The 21,989-nt window shown below is 37.3% G+C and overlaps 1 protein-coding gene across 1 annotated transcript in view; it reads right to left on the minus strand.

The window, feature by feature from the left end:
- Nup153 (nucleoporin 153) overlaps window positions 1-21,989 on the minus strand; it is a 52,340-nt gene that overhangs the window by 12,598 nt on the left and 17,753 nt on the right. The window contains exons 6-16 of the mRNA XM_032885124.1: window positions 15,923-16,039; window positions 15,774-15,818; window positions 15,639-15,692; window positions 13,985-14,131; window positions 11,091-11,137; window positions 10,553-10,682; window positions 7,458-7,595; window positions 6,888-6,986; window positions 5,639-5,723; window positions 3,588-3,716; window positions 131-736 (exon numbers count right to left, since the gene is read on the minus strand). Of these exons, the coding sequence (XP_032741015.1) occupies window positions 131-736; window positions 3,588-3,716; window positions 5,639-5,723; window positions 6,888-6,986; window positions 7,458-7,595; window positions 10,553-10,682; window positions 11,091-11,137; window positions 13,985-14,131; window positions 15,639-15,692; window positions 15,774-15,818; window positions 15,923-16,039 (1,597 nt within the window). The remainder of the gene's footprint in view (window positions 1-130; window positions 737-3,587; window positions 3,717-5,638; window positions 5,724-6,887; window positions 6,987-7,457; window positions 7,596-10,552; window positions 10,683-11,090; window positions 11,138-13,984; window positions 14,132-15,638; window positions 15,693-15,773; window positions 15,819-15,922; window positions 16,040-21,989) is intronic.

Below are 21,989 nucleotides of genomic sequence, written 5' to 3' on the forward strand. Positions count from 1 at the left end.
AAATTAAGACATAAGAAATGCTCGTCTGGAACCATTTTAAACACCAGGGTTTGTCTAGGCCGTCTCACAGTTAAATGTTCTACCAAAGTAATGAGTAAAACTATTTCATAGCCATAGCTGTAAAACATACCTGGTTTCTCAGATGTACAGGAGACACATCTGCTGTCTTCTGCCTTATTAGAAATACAGCATACTGGACACTCCCAAGATCCCACAGGCCTTTTGAATTTATCTCCAAATCCTAGTGTACCAGTGGTCACGGTGGTAGAAGAGGAAGCAGTCACAGGACTTTCTGAAGCCACCGTCAATGGAAGGGCTCGCTTCACACCAGTGCCAGGTTTGGGTGTTTCACAGGCTACACATTTTACTGCTTCAGGCTTATTTTGCACTAAACAGGTATCACAATCCCAAGTTCCTATTGCTGGTTTAAATTTATCTCCAAAACCTGTCCCTGATGTAGAAGCTGGCTTGTCACTTTTGCTTGGTGTCCCAATTCCAGTCTGTTTAGCAGTTTCTTTCAGTGGCAGTTTTGCTGCTTGACAGGCTATACACTTATTGTCTGTGACTTTGTTCTGGAGTAGACATGTGTCACACTGCCATGATGATCCAGCTTTTAAACTTTCTCCAAACTCAACCCCACTAGAAGAAAAAGTACTTATTGCTGGTCTTGTATAAACTATTGAGCTTGTAGTTGTGGGCTGAAGAGCAGGAGAATCAACCTTTGGTGACATGAAACCTACAGTGAAAAAAAAGAAGAGTGTTCCTCTAAACCAAGCCAGTGGAATTCTAATCAAATGATTAACTACTTCATTATTATTGAGGGGGGAGGGTTTCCACAACTATCAGGTTATACAATCTGAGAATGATTAAGCTTTTTTAAATTACCTACACAAGCATATCATTATGTGTCCATATGACATTTAAGTCTACTTAAAAGTTCTATAAGTATAGAAACAGGTCATCTTTACATTATACACAATTTTCTCTAGTCTGTCACTGCTACCTACCACATGTCATTCTGCCTCCCTACAACAATGAACTCAGTACACTCAAGTCTTCCTCCTCATCCATTGCTTCTTCCAAGTATTCCCACAGCTATGTCACATGACTTCAGTATCTATAATCATTAAGTGTTGCCTAGTCAAAAATCCATTGTTGTCTTCTACCTGAAGTCTGGCTAAAGGCCAGTGTAAAACAGGCATTTCATAGAAGTCCTTCCATCTATCCAGGATTGATATTTTGTCATAGGGTCTCAGTATCTAGCTGAGGTCAAACTTGAGTTCATCACCTGCCCCAATCTTAAGTGCTGGAATTACAGTGTACACCACCTAAGCCTAGATCAAGGATTATGTTTAATTAGTAAGTTTTAAAAGTACATAGTTTGATAATAAGTCCCGACAAAGATGTGGCAAACCCTCTGGACAGGTGCTGGAATTACAGTGTACACCACCTAAGCCTAGATCAAGGATCATCTTTTAATTAGTAACCTTTAAAACTGAATAGTTGTTAAGTCCCAACAAAGATGCGGCAAACCTCTAGACAGGCCTATAAACAAAGTGACTAAGACACTGTCTGTCCTCACAAAGGAGAAATCTTAGTGACAGAAACCCAAGTTAGATGCGTGACATCGCTCATCAATACAGTTTTGGAGTACTTCTTGCTGAAGTACTGAAGGAATAGTTTAAGAAAAATATTCACATGGAACTGTGGTATGGAAGTAGAGAATCTTTCATTAAATTGACTCAATACCTAGGAAATGTCTTTCTTTGAAACAAGCTACATTTCATACCATACACCCACACCATCAGGGATCTGGTTTTCCCAGCCTTTAGTACAACAGGAAAGAAAAGAAAGACTGATACAGTCTGTCTAGTGTTGTCAAGGTATTATCCAGCCAGGCAGAGTAGGGCACTCCTTTAATCCTAGCACTCTGGAGGCAACACTGGCAGATCATTTGTTTGTGAACAATGTTAGCACAATGGCCCAGTGAACTTCCAGGCCAGCCACGTTAACACAGTGCCATCCTATATTCAAAAACTAAAAGAGAATGAAAGTCATGAGCTTCCATATGCTGCCCATGATCAGGCTGGCATAATCCCAGAAGCAATTTTTCCCTGGGAGCCACTGAATGTTTTTTTCCTTCCATTGTCAGGTTTTCCAAATTCAATTCAAATGAAGTCTCCTACTGTTTTCTATTTAAAGCTTAGCTAAAAGGGGACATGATGCTGGGTGGTGGTGGTAGCAGACGCTTTTGGTTCACACTTTTTATCTCGGCACTGGGAGGCAGAGGCCAGGATGAGTGAATTCCAGGATAGTCAAAGTTACAAGAGAAACTTTGTCTCAGAATGGATGGATGGATGGATGGATGGATGGATGGATGGATGGATGGATGGATGGATGGATGGATATCAAGATTATGAATACAAACTGTAGCTCTAAAAATATGTGAGAAAAAAGCTACACATTTGGCTCCACCTGCTAATTGGTAATTCTAGTCCATGTACTTTGGAATTTAGTCATAGCTCCTATGTAGGCAGCGTGTACTATCTTCTAAAGGGAAAAAATCTGAGCCCAAACCACCAAATCCTTTGAACCTTGTTAAAGAGGACAATAGGGTTACTTTTTAAACCTTAACCCATTGTACACTGAATACATCTGCTAAGTAAGTCTGCATTTTTTCTGGGCTATTAGGTTAGCTTATAAACAACTTCACATCCAGAATTCGCTATAATTCAAACTATGAACATTCTCTTCTGATTCAAATTGAAAAATATTCAAATTAAGTATTCTTACTTAATTTCTAGTAATCCTCTTCAAGTTAGTTACCTGTTACTCTAACAGGATAATTACAAGTATTATTATACTATGCCTCAATACATATAAACTTTGATTGTGCTGGGTGGTGCTAACACAAACCTTTAATACTAGCCCTCAGGGGGCAGAGGCAGGATGAATTCAAAGTCAGCCTAGTTACAGAACAAATTACAGGAGGATGAGGGCTACACTGAGAAAGACCCCCACCCTGACCCTCCACCAAAATAAAAATAAATAGATGTAAATAAAAAAATAAACAAATACCACACTATAATTCTTCATATACGCTACACTTCTGCAAACTTAGCCTAGTGGCACATGCATGTCAAACTGGAGAGAACTGTGAGGCAGTGGCAGTTCAATGATCTCATCAGTGAAAGGTGCTGACAGCAACGGCAGTAAACGTTGAGTCATGTGCTAAAGAGATTTCCCTGTTAATACAATCCTTGAACGACAAAGAAGTGAAGCCTTCTAAAATAGTTCTCATAAAAGAAATTATATCACATTATATCTGCATTCAAGAGTCATCTTCCTACATGCATTTACTTGTATTTTTTAAATGTATAACATAATGTAACAACATTTATGTTTACATTACTGTAAACATGAGTTTACAATAGAAATTTTAAGCTATCAAAAAAAGGCAGCTGTTCGGGGTTGGGATTTAGCTCAGTGGTAGAGCACTTGCCTAGGGAAGCGCATAAGGCCCTGGGTTCGGTCCCAGCTCGAAAAAAAGAACCAAAAAAAAAAAAAAAAAGCAGCTGTTCACTTACCAGGCGTTTTCAGAATGTCTAAAACACTTCCTTCTCTCAGGATCTTTGCAGGTGTAAAAGGGTCCTCACAAGGGGCACTTCGCTTCTTAGAGCTTGAACTATTCACTACAGTGTTATCTTGAGCTGTAACTTTTAAATCATAAAAAAACTTTTTGATCAGTTTCTAAAACTCTGAAAAAGTTGATGCAATTCAAAAATAATGGACAAGTAACAAAGGGCAGTGGATCTGCCACTGCGAAACTCTTTACACTGTACCTTCCTCCTCAGACTCCCACAGAGAAAAGGTAACAAAGACAACTGTCAGCCAATGAGTGTGGCTTCCTGTTCAGCTTTTTCTAGTGGTGAGTGCCTCATTTGCATTGAGAGGCATTCCAGGAATCCCAGGTACTTGCTGGGCAGGTTTAAGAGGAAAGGGGAAGTTGAATTTGTAGGTTCCCCAAAGATTATGTGACAGAGACAGACATCCTCAGGTACAGTCTGTGGGGGTCTGGCTCACCAGGTAAGGTCAGGCAGAGCAGAGAAAGCCCTGCTGGAAATGGGAGTGTGAGTCCTCCATTTTGCACTGAGCTCACAGGAGTTATCTAGACTCAGTAGACTGTGACCTTAAATAGCAGGGTTTCACATCTAGTAATCCATACTATGATTGAAACTATCCTTCAATTATAGTACAGAAAAACATATATTAATAATAAAGATCTTATTACATAAAATATGAAACAGAATGCTGTGCAGTCCACAAAAATTATTCATAAAGCCTAACTGGCAAAGCAGATTTATGTCTAGAGATTTTTGTTGAAACTAGTCTCGAGATTGAGCAATTCAAAGTTTTTCCTAAATCCATAACAACATTCAAGACAATAACTAATGGTAAGAATTACAACTGGAATTGCTTGCTAAGTAAGTTCTATGATCAGATCTGTCTCACCCAGATGGGTGAGGTGAGGGAGACCACACTGTTTTTTAGAACCCTTCTGTGGTCTGTTTCTTATTGCTTAGATCAGTAGAAATCCAAAGACATTTCTAGCTTCTTTTTGATTTAATAATATTTATTTTTTAAAAGGATCTAGATTTAGGAAAAAAATCAAAACACTTTAAGACAGGGCTCGAGTCCTCAACTGAAATCTCCACCTGACAACATTCTATACACAATGTACATTACGGATGCTCTTCCTCACTGCACCACTGTCACTCCATACCCACTGCTTCACTTACTCCCATATAAAAGCAATGGGCAATGCACACCCTTGATCTGAGCACTCAGGACAGAGACGGGAATCTCTGAAAGTCAGCTTGGTCTACACACTTCCAGGATAGCCTGAGATGTTTAGACTCTCTTGCAAAACAAAAACAAAAGCAACCCTCTCAGAATAAAACCTACCTAGTATAAGCAAGGACCAATACTGGGGTGGGGAAGTGTGCCTTGTCAATTAAGTCAGTTCAACATGGAAGACAAGGGCTTTTAGGACTTAATGCTTCTTCTCCGGCCTCATGACAAAGATGTGCCAAGTGTAAATCAGCCGCAATTCTGCTCCTGCCCTTTCCTTGCTCCAAACTCTTGACCTAAAACTCAGTGCTTTTATACTTCCCAAACACCAAAACCCACCACCATTCCAAAAACCTGTTTTAATGGTTTGATTATTTTATTCACTCAAGATGTAAAGTTTCTTCAGTTCAGAAACTATTCATCACTAATCTGTTGAATTCAGCATAATACATAAATAAAAATGCTTCTATAGAAAGTACGCAGTAAAAATAAAGATTGGATCCACCATAACTATAATATAGCCAAACCCCCAGTGGTAATAAGACATCAATGACAAAAACTTAGTACCTTATTCTAAGAGAACAAATACACCATATGACCTGCTTACTGTAAACCAAGCTGTTACTATAATAAAAATAAAAACCAACAACAACAAAAACACTTCAGGTAAAATAGCTCTCACTATTTAAGGCACTTTTAAGCATGACCAAAGAATCTGAAGTACTACTTCTAACACACAGTGAGGGTGTTAGTTTTGTAAAGAATGTGAAGCATTTTTCTCACTTACCTGAACTACTTAAAATTGTTTCTGAAGAACTATTAGAGCCAGAAAGTTCTGTTTTTGCAAGAGGCACACTAAACGTAAATCCAATCTACAATGAGAAAAGGTATGTCTCAGGTGTCAGAATATTGTGAAACAAGTAAGAGAACTTAGTTTGAGATGACATCAATAGTATAGCAAATTTCAATTACGAGTAAATAGCTTTTCATATTTTATAATTTCTAGATTTAAAATTTATGTACTATAAACAGGGAAGCTAAGGGAGAAAAAAGTACTTGAGCCCAGTTTGAAGTGAGCCTAAGCAACACAGCCAGAATCTTTCTTAAATAAATGAATTTTTCTGTATTAACATTATGGCATGTCACTTTGACAGCATTTTTCATTCTTTATATATTTTCTTCTTTCAAAATATTACATTAAATACTCACAAAACTCTAATATCCCACCTCCTAAATTATATATATGAATGAGAGCGCTTGGGGAACAAGAAATGGACTTCAGAGATCCAAGAAAATTAATTGTATCCGTAATACCTATAACAAAAACAAATCAACAACAAAACAAAAAACCAAGCATACATTCAAAACCTGAAAACAAGCCAGGTGTGGCCTGATCCCAGTACTTGGGAAGCAAAGGCAAGTAGATCTCTTTGAGGTCAAGGCTATCTTAGCCTACATAAAGAGCTCCAAGACAGCCAAGGGCTACACAGTGAGACCTTGTCTCAAAATAAATAAATAAATAAATAAATAAATAAATAAATAAATAAATAAATAAATAAATAAATGCAATATATAAAGGATGATATATTACAGATCCTGTTCAGGATTAAAAATGATTAAAGAGCTTTTAAATGCCATGATGTAGCTGCCAAGGTCTTTCCATCTTATCTACAACAGACAGAAACTAATCAGCATTATAGGGTAGTTATGAGGGAACTTTGAACATGGACATCGATAGGTATGTCATGTTCAATTTCTAGAGTATGAATGAGTGCAAGTGAATGCACTTCTTTGGGAATAACTGAAAAAGTACTAGTGAAATCAGAATATCTTCACTTTAACTGCCCAAACTACACAGAAGAAAATGCATGCACACATTATCTAAGTATGTACTAGAAAATACAAAACATTTCCTGTAATGCTAGAGAAGCATTTTACTACCAATGAAATCTTGGGTTTGACTTTTTTAAAAATTATTTTAAAAAATACACCATGGCTCTGAAATCAATCCCGAGCTATCCCTGCGTGGTACTTACAGATGCTGGAGGTAGCACGTCTGCCTGCGTGGACTTCACAATGGGAGAGGAAAAGGTGAACACGGGATTGCCTGTGCTGCCCAGAGAGGTCATCTGTACCTGTTTTTTAAAGAGTGATGAAAAATGACACACACACAAAAAAGCTACTTAGAAGAATGAACAATAAAATAGACTTTAAGATTATCTCAAAGAAATAATAGTACTTTTTCCATTTAAATTTAAAAATCACTTTGATTTTTTAAAGCAAAACATTGCCTAGTAACTTTTTTTCCTGAACTGGAAATACTGTTTGGAGAACAACTTTGGTCTAGTATAGACTATATGAGATGTGAATACTCCCACTGTATATATTCATACACTTAAAAAAATAAAACATCATTCACACTTCTTGGGATGTGGAAGACAAACTTTTCCAATATGAAAAATGCCCTGAATCAATTCCCAGCACCAACTCCCCAATATTTTTTCCATTTTTCTCTTAGTTTGAGTTGATTTTTATAGTGAAAACCAGTTTTAAAAATTAAGGAGTAAAAACAGACATCACCTCACTTATACAGTGGTTCTATATACCTTGTTTGATAATGGCTGAGAAGGGCTGACTGGTGACGAAGAAGAAGCCGAGATCACAGGGGAACTAAAGTTGAAGGTGGGCAGTGAAGAACTGCTGATTGGTAGAGAGATTTGCGGTAACAATGGTACTTCCACTTCCTAAAACACAGCATGTTTTGTAAGAATGTCATCTGTCATGTGCTTTAATTATTTTACTATGTTCAAAGAGAACTGACGTAGCTATGATCAAGTTTTAAATATGAAGAAAGCAGACCCCATGCAAAATTAACAAGAGCACTTGAATTAAAAACCTAAACAAGGCTTGAATTCCCAGTTGTGACACCAACTGCCATGTAACCTAATTTCAGCACCAATTTCCAATCTTATAAGAATTAAGAGTCGGCGAGCAGGCTGAGCAGGCAAAACTGCACACTGGAGAAGTCTGACGACCTGAGCTCTATCCCCAGAACCCAGAGTGGTATAAGAAAACTTCCTCCTAAAAGTTGTCCACCATGGCAAACACTGACTGTGCACGCGTGCGCACACGTACACACATACACCAACTGAAAAAAAGGTATTTTAAAATGGGGGGAAATGTCTTCCTCTGTATTACATTTAGGGCTCCACTATGAAACAATGCCACACACGTCTCAAGAGCACAACCCACATACACACACTCCATACAGGAACACCTAAAACATTTTTTTAAAAAAGCAAATCAAGGGCTGGGGAGATGGCTTAGTGGTTAAGAGCACTGACTGCTCTTCCAGAGGTCCTGAGTTCAATTCCCACAACCATGTGGTCGCTCACAACCATCTGTAATGGGATCTGATGTCCTCTTCTGGTGTGTCTCAAGACAGCTACAGTGTACTCACACACATTAATATACTTTTTAGGGAAAAAACCAACTGAGTATGCCATACAAAGTACAAAATGTACATATTGTATGACCAAGGGCATTCAAAGCTCAAGTTTTCTTTCAAAAAGGCAGAGCATGTCCCTTCACAACACTCCAGTGACAAGCAAAAACAACCCCCAGACGAGCAACTAAGCCAAAGCCCTTAGCATAATCCTAACAAAGTTATACTGCTGGAGTTTTCATTCTGGTACTCAAGAGGCAAAACTGACCAAGGGAAAAAATTAGAGTGAAAAAACTGCACAAAAATCTACAAAAGCAAACACTGACAGATTTTAAACTCAACTTCAAACAACAAACACTGAGCTGAGGAAGATAATTCAGTGGGAAAAAGCACTTTTGACCAGTGTGAGGACCTGCGTTCATAAAACCACAGGCAGCAAATATCTGGTAATCCCCCTGCTTCCATAACAAACCGGGAGGCATAGATGAGAATTCCCAGCAGTTTACCAGCCAGCTAGCCTGGCATGAACACAGCAAACAACAGAGATCCTGTATCAAACAAGGAGGAAGACAAAGATCAATGCCTGATGCTGTCCAATGGTCTCCACACATGTGACCACAATCACATACCAGAAAAAAAATCCCTATTAATGAAATCTAAGTTTTAAACTTTAAAATACAATAAACATAATGAGAAATTCTAACTGGAAACAAGTCAGTCAAAGTATTAAGTCCCCAAGGCTGGAAAGATGGCTGCATTGTTAAGAGAACTGGCTGCTGTTGCAGGGGGGCTGAGTTCAGTCAGTTCCCAACCTTAGATGGTGGTTCACAACTATCCATGGCTCCAATTTGAAGGACTGTAACGCCCTCTTCAAACCTCCATGGGCATTGCATGTGTGTGGTGCAAAGAAATAACACGCAGAGTCAAAGCACCCCTACACATAAAAGTTTATAAAGCCCTACATTCCAATTAAAGGAGCAAGTAAGTTGAACATCTTAGAAGGTGGTGAAAGCCTAAAATGATTTAGCTTGGATGAAATCAATTTTAACAAGACTGAAACGGGATATTCCAACTCAAAAAGTAGCTAAAATAAATAAAATGAGCAATCTCTAGACAGAAAGTCAATTTAACCAATCTTCAATTAGTCTCTATGTTCTATATCTAAGCAATACCTAGAGATCAATTCTTTTTCAAATTTACCTACTTCTGTGTGTGTTTGTGTGTGTGCACATGTAAACACACACACATGTGGCGGTTAACCAACAACCCGCACACTCAGACCTCCTATTCCACCATGGGAAGGGATGAAACTAAAGTCACCAGATTGGCAGCAGCACCTCTACCCAGAGCTACCTCACCAGTCCAAGAGCTCATCCTAATTAATAGGAAAATAATAAAGACAAATCTAAATGGTCACAAAACACATACAAAAGATTCCTCCTTCCCATGAAACAAGACGCAAAATAAAGCCCGGGTGACATTTTTTTCTAGCTATCACACTAGAAATGGACCAAAACCAAATGCTAGTAAGGAAAAAAAAAAAATTTTTTTTCTTTTTTTTGGAGCTGGGGACCAAACCCAGGGCCTTGCGCTTCCTAGGCAAGCGCTCTACCACTGAGCTAAATCCCCAACCCCAGTAAGGAAAAATTTTAAAAATTAAGATCCATCTATGATCACATGGAGTGTTGTGAAGAGAATAGCCAAGACCAACACATTTAAAGACATGTCAAACCCTGCAGTCCAAAAATCCCATTCCTGGTAAATATCCTCCAGACCAAACTGCACATGGCAAAGGAGAAGTGTATCAATATTCACCTTAGCACATACTGGGGATCAGCCCAAATGTACCCTGATGAGAGAATGGACTAATTGTAGTAAATCTGCACAAAGGATAAACAGCAGAGAAATGTAAATTCCATTGTTCCATTTAACATGAACCATCACAGAGAGAGTACACAGTGTTAATCGTATGTACACTTGAGAAACAAGCAAAACCCGAAGGCAGCAACCAGAGAATCCAATAATGTCGATGGGAATTATCTCACATACAAAAATACATAAAATAAAAAGGTGGAGGGGTTTTTAAAAGTTATTTTACCCAATTCATGAAGTTGAGGCCTCTGGACTGGGTATTAGAGCAATAGTCGAAAGGATGGTTTCAATGGTCGATACTCTTCACTCCAAATCTTCAAGCCCCATTCCTATAGGCCTTACTTCACCCCCACCCTCTCAAAGTTCTATAAAATGTGAGCCTACCTCCTCCTCTGAAGGTTTGGAAGCAACAAAATGTGTTGTTCTCTCTCTTCTCATCTTGCCACCTCCACCACCTACTCCAGAAGATAAACCATTGGCTGCAGGAATACTGAAATTGGGGTATGAAAAGCCACTAGCAAACAAAAAAAAGAAAATTAGAACAATTTCAATATTTTGTTGCAGAAACTGTTAAATAAATATTCAAACACCAGATCAGCTAACAAAACAATTAGGGTATAGCCAAATATACTTTGAAATTTCTTCTGCATTTATTTATGTATTCATACATTCATGGGCATGTAAGCACACATGATCTTAGCATGGGCAGCTTGTGAAGGCTAGTGGGAAAGCTCTTGGCAGTCAGTTCTCTCCTTCCACTATGTGGGACTAAACACAGGTTTCAGGTTTGGTAGAGTACCCTGACCTGCTGAGCATCTCGCTAAGTATACGTTTCAATTTTCTTTATCTTCAAGGCTATTGTAAATATGAACCCTACAAATTAAATATAAAGAAATCCATTTGCAGTATATGATGACATTACCTTTCTTGCTCTCTATTTTGTCTTGAGATATTTTTTTCATCTACAGTCTGAAAGAAAAAAATATTATGAGGATTTTATTTAAAAAAATAATAATAATAATTTGGGGAGTGGGGTATAATGAGGAGTGCCTCGAACTCCGTATACAGCTCAGACTGAACTTGAGATCTAGTTCCCGCTGCCTCCACCCATCAAGTGCAGAGATCACAGGTGAGCATTTCTGGCTTAGTTTTTTTTTTCAGTGCTGTGATTAACTCACCCTTATCAAATGCAAGGCAAGTACTTCCACCACTGAAAGCTACATCCATAGATTCAAACTCTCTTAACATCCTTTTACTTATAAATTTTATTATTTGAAATTAAAAATTTGATTTTCTAATGGCCTTGGTATATGTAATTTAGATATTGTGTTTGAATGCTAACCAAAGGTCACAACTGCACTGTGCACTGTAATATGAGCATATATACAAAATGTCACACATCTACTAGTCCAAAGGTCACACTGACTTTTAGGGGACAACTTTCCTTTTTGCTGCACTAAATGATAGACAACTTTACAAGGACAGAATCTGAGATATAAAGTACTCCCAACTCGTCAGAACTATCAGAGAGCCAGAAATGTACAAGAATGGAATTACCTTGCAATATAAAAAATAAGATACCGGGGCTGGGATTTAGCTCAGTGGTAGAGCGCTTACCTAGGAAAGCGCAAGGCCCTGGGTTGGTCCCCAACTCGAAAAAAAGAACCAAAAAAAAAAAAAAAAAACCCAAAACTGATGGGGCATAATAAAAGGACACAGGAATCCATTCAAAGGCAAAAACAGGGGAAGATAAGCATCAAAGAAGCAACTCTAAAATTAAGGATTCACTTAAACACAGAAAATTCTCTACAGCAAAGGGCCAATCAATAGATGGAAAAAGAACAATAGAACTAAAAGTCTACCACAGTGCAATCAAAAACAGCTTGAGGCAAAAATTCTCAATAATGCTAATGGGATCAAAAATAGACAGGAGAGGGCTGGAGAGATGGCTCAGTGGTTAAGAGCACTGACAGCTCTTCCAGAGGTCCTGAGTTCAATTCCCAGCAACCACATGGTGGCTCACAACCATCTGTGATGAGATCTGATGCCCTCTTCTAGTGTGCCTGTAGACAGTGACAGAGTACTTATTATATACATAAAATAATAAATAAATCTTTAAAAAAAAAAAAAAAGACAGGATAAGTTCCACTTGAGCCCTAAGATGAGCTCAACCCTCCTTCAGTGGGTAACCAGGAATAACCAGAATCTAGACCCACCCAGGACAATCTCTTAGTGCTGTGCGTTCTATACAGTAACTAACTCGTCTTTTCAAAAATATTCTAGATTAATGGAGACAAAGACAGATGACAACTACATGTCACAGTCTTGATGTCTGTCACTGTTTAACATCTAAATAAAATCTATAGTTTTGTGCAGCACCAAGATTCTCTTCTTGGGTTTGAACTCTATTATCTACTACAGAGAATCCTAATTTGTAAAATAAACAGAGGGGGGAAAAAGACAAATTTAGTAAAATACTAGTACTTTTCTTACAAGCTGAGATGTAGCTCTGTGGTAAAGCACTTGCCTTGGAAGCCTTGACAAGCAATTAGGCTTGACTAATTATTAATAATAATATTTTTTACTCTTGAAAATAGGAAGGTTCAATAAAGACACCCTAATACGACAAAAAAATTAATGACTAATAAACTAATATTAGCTAGTACCTGGGTAATCACTACACTAGTCTACCAAATGTAATGTTTTTCAAGAAACTGAGCTGTTTTTATGAGACTGGAAAAGAGTGTAGGCACAAACAGTAAAACAATAAACTAAAAAAACTTTCTCTAAAGTAAATGACAAGTAACCCAAAATGTGAGACATTTTGACAACTAGCCTGGTCTCTTTAAAAACATGCCTAGCAATTCCACTCCTAGGCAAAGACCTAAGAAAAATAAAAACTCATACCCACAAAAGTGTACCTAAATAAGTCTACAGCAGCATTATACATTAGAGCAAACTCTGAAAAGACTCCAAAGAGCCCAAGTAATAAGTCCCATAAAACCATTTTATGAAATAATACCCTGCTTTAAAAACAATCGTATCTGCTACAAGTATATAATCATTACCACTACCCTGAGAACAGTTATTAAAAAATTTTAGGAAATTATGAAAATGTCCTACAACTTAACACAGTTATGGCTCAACGCCTATGGATGTTCTAAAACCACTAATGAATAAGCATCAAATACTTAACTTTATGGTACATAAAACATCTCAAAAAATAAACCATTATGTGGTCTAGGGGGAAAAACCCAAAAGCAGTATCTAAACTTTGGGTTCCAGTTTAGAGAAGCAGATAAAACTGTATACATATTTTTTAAAGATGAGTTAATATAAAATTACTTCAGTCAAATGAGATGACATCTGAAACTTTTTATAAATCAGTCACACAAATAAAATTCATAGATAAGTAAACCTAACAAAACTTATTTAAGCAATAAATTTACCCATACAAATTTAGGATTTGATCAATGTAAAGGCTATTCTGAAGGGATATCAATTCTAACTCTTCACCAGTTTACAGACATCATACACCATACAATTACCAGATGACACCAGTGGGCCTCTAATTTACATTTTCTTCCTTATTCAATCCAGCCAATATTCAAAGACTAGTTCAAGAAGAAAAAAATAAACGGATAAAAAATACACTCAAACAGATATGGTGGTCAATCCACCTATATAACCCAGCACTTGAAAGGCAAAGCAATGTAACTGATATGAACGAACGTGAGGTTAATTATCTACTGAGTTCCAGACCAGCTACATAGCAAGACACTGTCTTAAGAAAACAAAATAAACAATCAAACTCACACTGTTCTTTTTATCTATCCTTTGATTAGTCTTCCTTAAGTCACCAGATGGGGTCAGAGATGGTTTAAAATAGACAGTTCTATTTGTTGCTATGGAAACTGGCTTTGGGGTCATTAGTCTCTGAACAGGGGGATACTGAGAGTCCACCTTATAAGAAAAGAGAAATCAAAAAAAAAAATCTTATTTAACAGTGGTATATCTCAAATTATTCCAAAATAGTTAATATCAGTATCTCTCTCTCTCTCTCTCTCTCTCTCTCTCTCTCTCTCTCTCTCTCTCTCTCTCACACACACACACACACACACACACACACAAAATGACCTAATAGTTAATAGTCAGCTTATAATCATCTATGTCTCAAGTTCCTGGGGATCTGAAACTCTCTTCTGGCCTCCAAGGACACCAGGCATGTACATGGTACATATAAATACAATATATGCAGAACAATACACACAAATAACATCATTTATTAAAAATTTAAAACTAGCTATAAAAGTTTTCTAATCCCTAACCACATATGCAAATTCTTCAAAGTCATTTTACAAACAAACAAAACCAAAGGCCTTATACTATTGAGTCTAACTGATAAAGCATTATACTAAGACTTCCAGACTGAGACATGAACTGGTTTTGGGTCTAAGTACACAAGTGTTTTGCTAACCTGAAATATAGTAAAACTCCTATAGGTGTGAGATTATTAAAAAGTCAAGAACATCCACTGTGCCCATAAACTGTCATGCCATGAATAGTCTATTCACTCAGCCACAACCGCCAATAGTGCTGGTTTCCAGGAAGAAGCTTTCTGTGAAGTTTCTATAGCTCTCTCCTTCCCCAATGAGGAACTCTGTCACAAATGACACATGAATATTGTACTCCAGTTTTTTAATTTCTAGCAACTCATAAACTTTTAAACTATATTCAACCATTTGCAGTATTTTTATTGACAATTTATATTATGTCACAATCTTAAACTTTTATTCTTATGATTTAAATCTGGGTCTGAGGTACATTTTAAATTAACACCATGAAAGTGGATCATAGTAGATTCCTCTTACCTAACTACAAATATCTAGGTAACCCTAGAAATTCAAACACTCCCCCAAGGGGGGGGCACAGACTAGATGATGAAATACATTTCAAAAATGAAGCTCAGGCAAGGCAGTGGTAGGCCATGCCTTTCATCTCAGCACTCAAGAGGCAGGCAGAACTCTGTGAGTTAAGGCCAGCCTAGTCCACAGAGCTGGTTCCCGAGGAGCCAGGGCGACACAGAGAAACCCTACCTTGAAAAACCAAACCTGAAGCTCTATTATGCACAAGATTTAGCTTGCTAGACAATGAAAACTCTTTAAAATCAGCTATTTCAATGAGTGCACAAGTGTGCTGTACTCAAATGACTAAACACTGGAGACACTTTCACTCCTAGCTTTATTTACCTATATAGTGAGCCATAAAGACTGTCATGAACATAAGGGTGAAGAAAACTCCAGAAAATGCTGAATGTGCTCCCTACGCTGGTCACCCCAAGGCTGCCAGAGAAGCTACAAAGTCTAAAGTAGAAACAATCCCTTCTTCAAACACGTTCCCTAGTGGCTATCAATCTATATAGTTTCTAACTGTAAACCCAACAAAGCTTCTGACATTTTACATAGCTTACCTTTTCCTTTTTTGCCTGAAAAACTGTGCTATCTATCCCACTCCTATCAAGGGGCTGAAAAAAAGAGAAAGTGTTAAAATATGTAGGATACTGAAAAACAACTATCATATCATGTAAGATTTAAAGTTAACGTACAGAATTCAGAGGAGAAGAAACAGCAGATGGAATTCTTTTTGCATCCTGTTAACATTACAATAACAAAACAACGTTAGCAACAAAATTAAGACTTTTCACTAAATTCAAATTCTGCTGCATTACATTTCATTATGATTTCAAACTTTTACCGCAAGAGGGCTTGACATCTTTTCTAATGACTGCAATATCCGCCGTGCTGTTGAACTGGTCACACCATAAGACTGTGCATTGAGCTGCTTGGCTTTCATCTGTCTTCGAACTGGAGCCTAGAAAACAAAGTCTGTGTTACTTGCTGCAACATATAGTAAGTCCAAGGACTTATCTGAAAGGACACAGGCTATGCAACTACTGAAACCAATTCTCTTGACAACTGAATTACTTTAATAATCAGAAGTGAAAAACAAGCAAAATGCACTTGTTTTAGGGTCGTATTGCTGTGAAGACACCATGACCATAGCAACGCTGGCTGGCTTACAGTTTCAGAGGTTTAATCTTATGTCTCTGGCAGAAAGCACAGCTGCTTGCCGTGGTAGACATCGTGCTAGAGAAGGGGCAGAGCTCTATACCTGGATCAGCAGGCAGGAGTAGATAAAAGTGACTCACTTCCTCCAGTAAAGCCACACCTACTCCAACAAGGCCAAATCTCCTAATAGTGCCATTCCCTATGAGTCTTTGGGGGCCATTTTTTTCTAAGACACCACAGCACTGTTCTAAAAAGGAATTTTATCTATGTGTTCCAAGATGAGAACTGGATAAGCCATAAAAATGTTTTGCAACATCTTGACCAGATATTCAATAAAAAACAAAAACAAACACACTGACAAATCAAGACATCTGTAATGTTGAGTATTAAATATTTCATGGGGGCTGGAGAGATGGCTCAGAGATTAAGAGCACTGTTTGCTCTTCCTGTTCAATTCCCAGCAACCACATAGTGGCTTACAACCATTTATAATGAGATCCGGTGCCCTCTTCTGCCTTGCAGGCATACATGCAGGCATGATGTATACATAAACAACAACAATAACAATAATAATTCATTAGAATTCAAAGAACTATCAAAAAGACTTAAGATTTTAAAGTAATAGAAATTTAACCACTTTTATAACTATGACTTAATTTACCATAACTAGTACAACAAAGAGATTTTCAAATACATTATTTCTTGAAGAAAGAGCTTTAGATCTGATGTGCAAGCTTTCTCCCTGAGGATCAGCTTCCAAAGGAGAGAAGCTATCAATCAAGCTATAATGCCAATGAACCACAACTACCAGCATGGAACAACCCCAACTGTGAACTTTGTAGCCAAGAGCTCTCTAACTGGACTTAAGGCCCACTCAACAAGAAGGAAATCATGCCTCATACTGCAAACCTAGCCAACTACCCAAGGGTGTATGTACTTATATGCACATCTTTCATAAAGGAAACTTCTCTTTGTAACAGACACCATTAAATACAACTATAACTGGTCAAAAAGTAGAGTTGGGGAGCCCAGCCCCTACTTATACATCTATAGCAAAACTCCTACACCACAGGTTCCAGGGACTACTGCAAAGAAGTTGTAGAAAGATTGTAGGAGCCAGAGGAACAAGGGAGTTTGCTCTGAGACTGTGTCTCCTAGAAATGTCAAGAGATGCTACATCTATTAAATCTGACCAATGTAGCTGACTGAACAAGGATGTCACCAATATCTAACATGGAAGGAGGAAGGCTCACAAGGCTTCAATCTAGACAAATTATAAGCAATTAAGGATCACTGATCAGAAGAAATTGTCTTTCCTAAGGAAAAGCACACCAATTGGTCATCCAATATCAAATGGTCAACCCTTAGATTATGTATATACAAGTAACATATGGCATGCACACTCTGCTAGCAAAGTAAAAAGCAATGGATTTGGAAGAGATTAAGGGGAGCTAGAAGCAAATGGGAGGAAAGGGAAGAGAAGAAATACACAATTGGGGTTAGAAAACAAAACCTTGACTTTTTAAAAAAAAAAAAAGAGATTTATTATATAAGTACACTGTAGCTGTCTTCAGACACAGCAGAAGAGGGCATCAGATCTCATTACAGATGGTTATGAGCCACCATGTGGTCACTGGGAATTGAACACAGGACCTCTGGAAGAGCAGTTGGTGCTCTTAACCACTGAGCCATCTCCAGCTCCAAAACCTTGACCTTAATACACAGAAATCTTACCAATTTCAATAAAAATACGTTTTTTCAAAGATACATTACAGCATCCCAACCACATGGACACCACAAACCTGATATAGCTAGCATTATGACTAATATCTCAAAAATATAGCCTAATTTTTCCCCACCTTCATTTTTTTTTTTTTTTTTTTTTTTTTTTTTGGTTCTTTTTTCGGAGCTGGGGACCGAACCCAGGGCCTTGCGCTTCCCTAGGCAAGCGCTCTACCACTGAGCTAAATCCCAGCCCCTGCTTTAGTGTTTTTCAATTATGTCAAATACAACAACCAATTTTCCAAAGAGCTGTGATACTGTATATAAGTCTTAAGAACCTGGTGTGTATTAATGATTGTGGAAACAAAACCAAGGAAACTTTCAAATACAAATACCCACCAGGTAAGGATACACCAGATAAGCATAATCTGGCACTAAAAATTGTTCAATATCCTCAATAAGAAAAAAATGACAGCAGGAAAAGACTATTTTATGAATTGCTTACAGATTTGTATCACCTAAATGTGTAACATGCTCTCTAATAAGCTCAACTTTTAACTAAAAAGTTTATCAAACATAATATAATCCAGCTTCCCCTTTAGAATAAGCCACCTGTATAAACTCCAACATTAACCTTTCTACTTTAACAGAACAGCTCTCGGTCAGGAGGTGTTGGCATGTGCTTTTAATCCTAGCACTCCGGAGGCCATGAGTTCAAGGCCAGCCTAATCTACAGAGCGAGTTCCAGGATAGCTAGAACTGTTATAGTGAAGCCCAGTTTTAAACAAACCAACAAAACTCTTATACACACTCAGAAATAGATTAATAGATATTTTTTAGTCAATAAGGAAACCAAATTACAGCCTAAAATAAAACAAAACCAAACCTTCAAATATACTCATTTTAATGTTTTCTCTACATTTGCCCAATCCAAAAGCTTCCATATAGCATCTCCTGTCTTTAAAATATAAAGTGTTATCATAAAATAAAAAAGTCACACCAATTTACGAATAAGTAAAATTTATACAGGAATTTCTTTCATGTTCTATAGCAGTCAGCACAAAAACCTTGAACACAGCCTACCCTGTTGGGGCAATCTTTTGTGCACTGTGTGATGGTGTACCTCTGTCCTTCCTTCCTGCTTAAGGCACTCTATGATTGGCTTCAATAAAGAGCTAAACAGCCTATAGATAGGCAGGTAAGGAAAGGCAGGACTTTCAGGCAGAGATAGGAACTCTGGCAGAAGAATTCAGAGGCCAGCAGGAATTTTTGCCAGTGTAGGTATAAAGAACAGGTGCTGGGACTGAATGAGAGTGGCAGGCCATGTGGCACAATGTGGATTAAAATAAACTGGGCTAATTAAGCAAGTTGGGAAACAGCCTAAGCTAAGACCTAAACTTTCATTGATAAATATAAGTTTCTGTGTCATTATTCAGAAGCTGACAAGTCAGAAACAGTCCAGCAATACTATCTCAAGATTAACACTTAAGTATTTTGTGCCATTTGTTAATTATAAACAGTCTGAACAATCTTTATCTGTTAAAAAAAAACATAGTTCATGGGGTTGGGGATTTAGCTCAGTGGTAGAGCCCTTGCCTAGGAAGCGCAAGGCCCTGGGTTCGGTCCCCAGCTCCGAAAAAAAAAAAAAAATCAAGAAAAAAAACATAGTTCACAATAGCTCCTTCCTCGAAAAATACTACCTCAAACCACCAAATGATACTTCTTTAAGAGTTGTTCAGGGGCTGGGATTTAGCTCAGTGGTAGGCGCTTACCTAGGAAGCGCAAAGGCCCTGGGTTCGGTCCCCAGCTCGAAAAAAAGAACAAAAAAAAAAAAAAAAAAAGAGTTGTTCAATTTTTAACTCTGCTAATATACACGAGTGAGTTCACATACCAGCCTTCTAGCTTATATCCTTGATAAGCTTAGTTATGGCAGCTCTTAGAAAGGAATGTAAGCACACTATCCTGACTGAAAATACTGTTGTTCTTCTTTTCCAATATTTAGGCTTGGTATATTTTTACACCTCCTGAACTGACTAGAAGAAACTGCAGCCTGATTTTAAGGAGGGATAGCAGTGAGGTAATCATATTATTTTCCTAATCTCAGAGGGACAGCATTCAGCCTTTCATCAAAAAGCCAGATACTGTCTGAGGATTTACACAGATTACACAGATGTTCAGTATTGGGTGAGGTTATCTAGTAGATGAAAATTCTTATCAAAGATGAAGGATTTTTGTCAAATGTTTCATATGTTTTTTTCTATCTCTTCTGAAAAAGACAGATTACATTCATTTCCAAATACTAGGCAAATGTTGCATTCCTAAGACAAACTCCACTTGACCATCATGAGATAGGATTTGAACTAACTTACAAATATATCTCTGGTCAAAAGATGCCTACTATTAATGAGAAATGTTAGCCTGGAGCTTTCTTGAAATATCTCTGCTCTTTTCATAAGTATGTTGTGAAAAGTTCCCTCCTCTTGTACTGTATGAAACTGTGGAATTCATTTCTTTCTTACATGTTTGATAGAATTAAACATGTTTCTTGGTTGGGACGTATTTCAAATGAATTAGGTATACCGAACAAATAATTCAATCTATTCTTGACCAATATCAAGCCACAGGAAATACTAATTCAAGGTCCACATATTATATACTACAAAACAATAATGAAAAAAAGCTTAAAAGCTCCTAAATAAATGGAAAGATACACCATCTTCTTGGATTAGAAAACTTAATTTGTCATATAAATTTTCCTCCATTTTATCTTGTAATCACCATTAAAATCCCAATAGCCATTGCAAAAATCAACATGTTCTCCATTTTTATGAAATTCCAAGAACTACACCAACAGAGCGCTCAAAACAAAGTACCAGAATAAAGAAAGATATTGAAGGTAAGCAGAAAAGAACAATGTGTGAAACTGACTCTGTACAACTGAACACAATGGAGGGGTGTGCAACAACTGGTACAGCAATGCTCAAATGTACAACAGATCGATGTTGATTCACACCTCATACCAGACACAAAACCAACATAAATGACAGCTCTAAATTAAAACATAAAAAACTATGAAATTTCTACAAAACTACTGTGACACTGAATTATATATAGGATGTCTTACAAAAGATACCAAAAGCACAAAACAGAAGAAAAATAAAATATACCAACTAATCGCCTATAAAATACACATCTCATTAAAAATTATATAACTAGACCATAAAAAGTAATCCCTAAAATTCATCAAGAACACAACCCAATTTTTTTAATGAACAAGATTTGTAAAATTTAAAAAATTATAAAAAACTTCTGGGCCAGGAGTGGTGCCACATGCCTTTAATCATATACTCAGGAGGCAGAGACAGGCAGATCTATTTAAGTTCAAGGCCAGCCTGGTCTACAAAGCAAATCCAGGACAGCCAGGGCTGTTACACAGAGAAACCCTGTCTGGAAACAAACAAGTAAATAACTAAAACAAGATAAATAAAAAAACTCTGAAACATAAAAACATAAAGACTTCAACATCATTAGTTATTGAGGACAATCCACTGAAAACCCTAAGTTGAAATTACCACTGTGATCCTACTAGAATGACTAAAACAAAACCTGACAATTCCAAGTGTGGAGCAGCTGTGGTGATAGTGCAGGTAACAAGGTGGTACTTACACCAGAAAATGCCTGTCTTGTTGTCATACACTTAGCTTTGTGATGAACAATCTTAATTAACTCCTGAATCTATGTCCAAGAGAGTTGAAATAAACGCTAAAACTGAAAATAACCCAGTATCCTTTCAATAATAAACTACAGCTTAATATCAGCAACAGAAAGGAATTAAAGTGTGAAGACTAAGTCACAGTCACAGCAAATATATCACATCAGCTCAATTCAAAAGGCTACATACTGTATAACTAAATTCACTTAACATTACAGAAAAAGCCCTAAAATACAGACAGGCAAATGGTTCCTAGGGAATGACTATAAACATTGATGCTAAGAATATCTAAGATGTTTTATTGCGATGAAAATGTCTT

This window comes from Rattus rattus, chromosome 14 (assembly GCF_011064425.1).
Source record: "Rattus rattus isolate New Zealand chromosome 14, Rrattus_CSIRO_v1, whole genome shotgun sequence".
Lineage (NCBI taxonomy): Eukaryota > Metazoa > Chordata > Mammalia > Rodentia > Muridae > Rattus > Rattus rattus.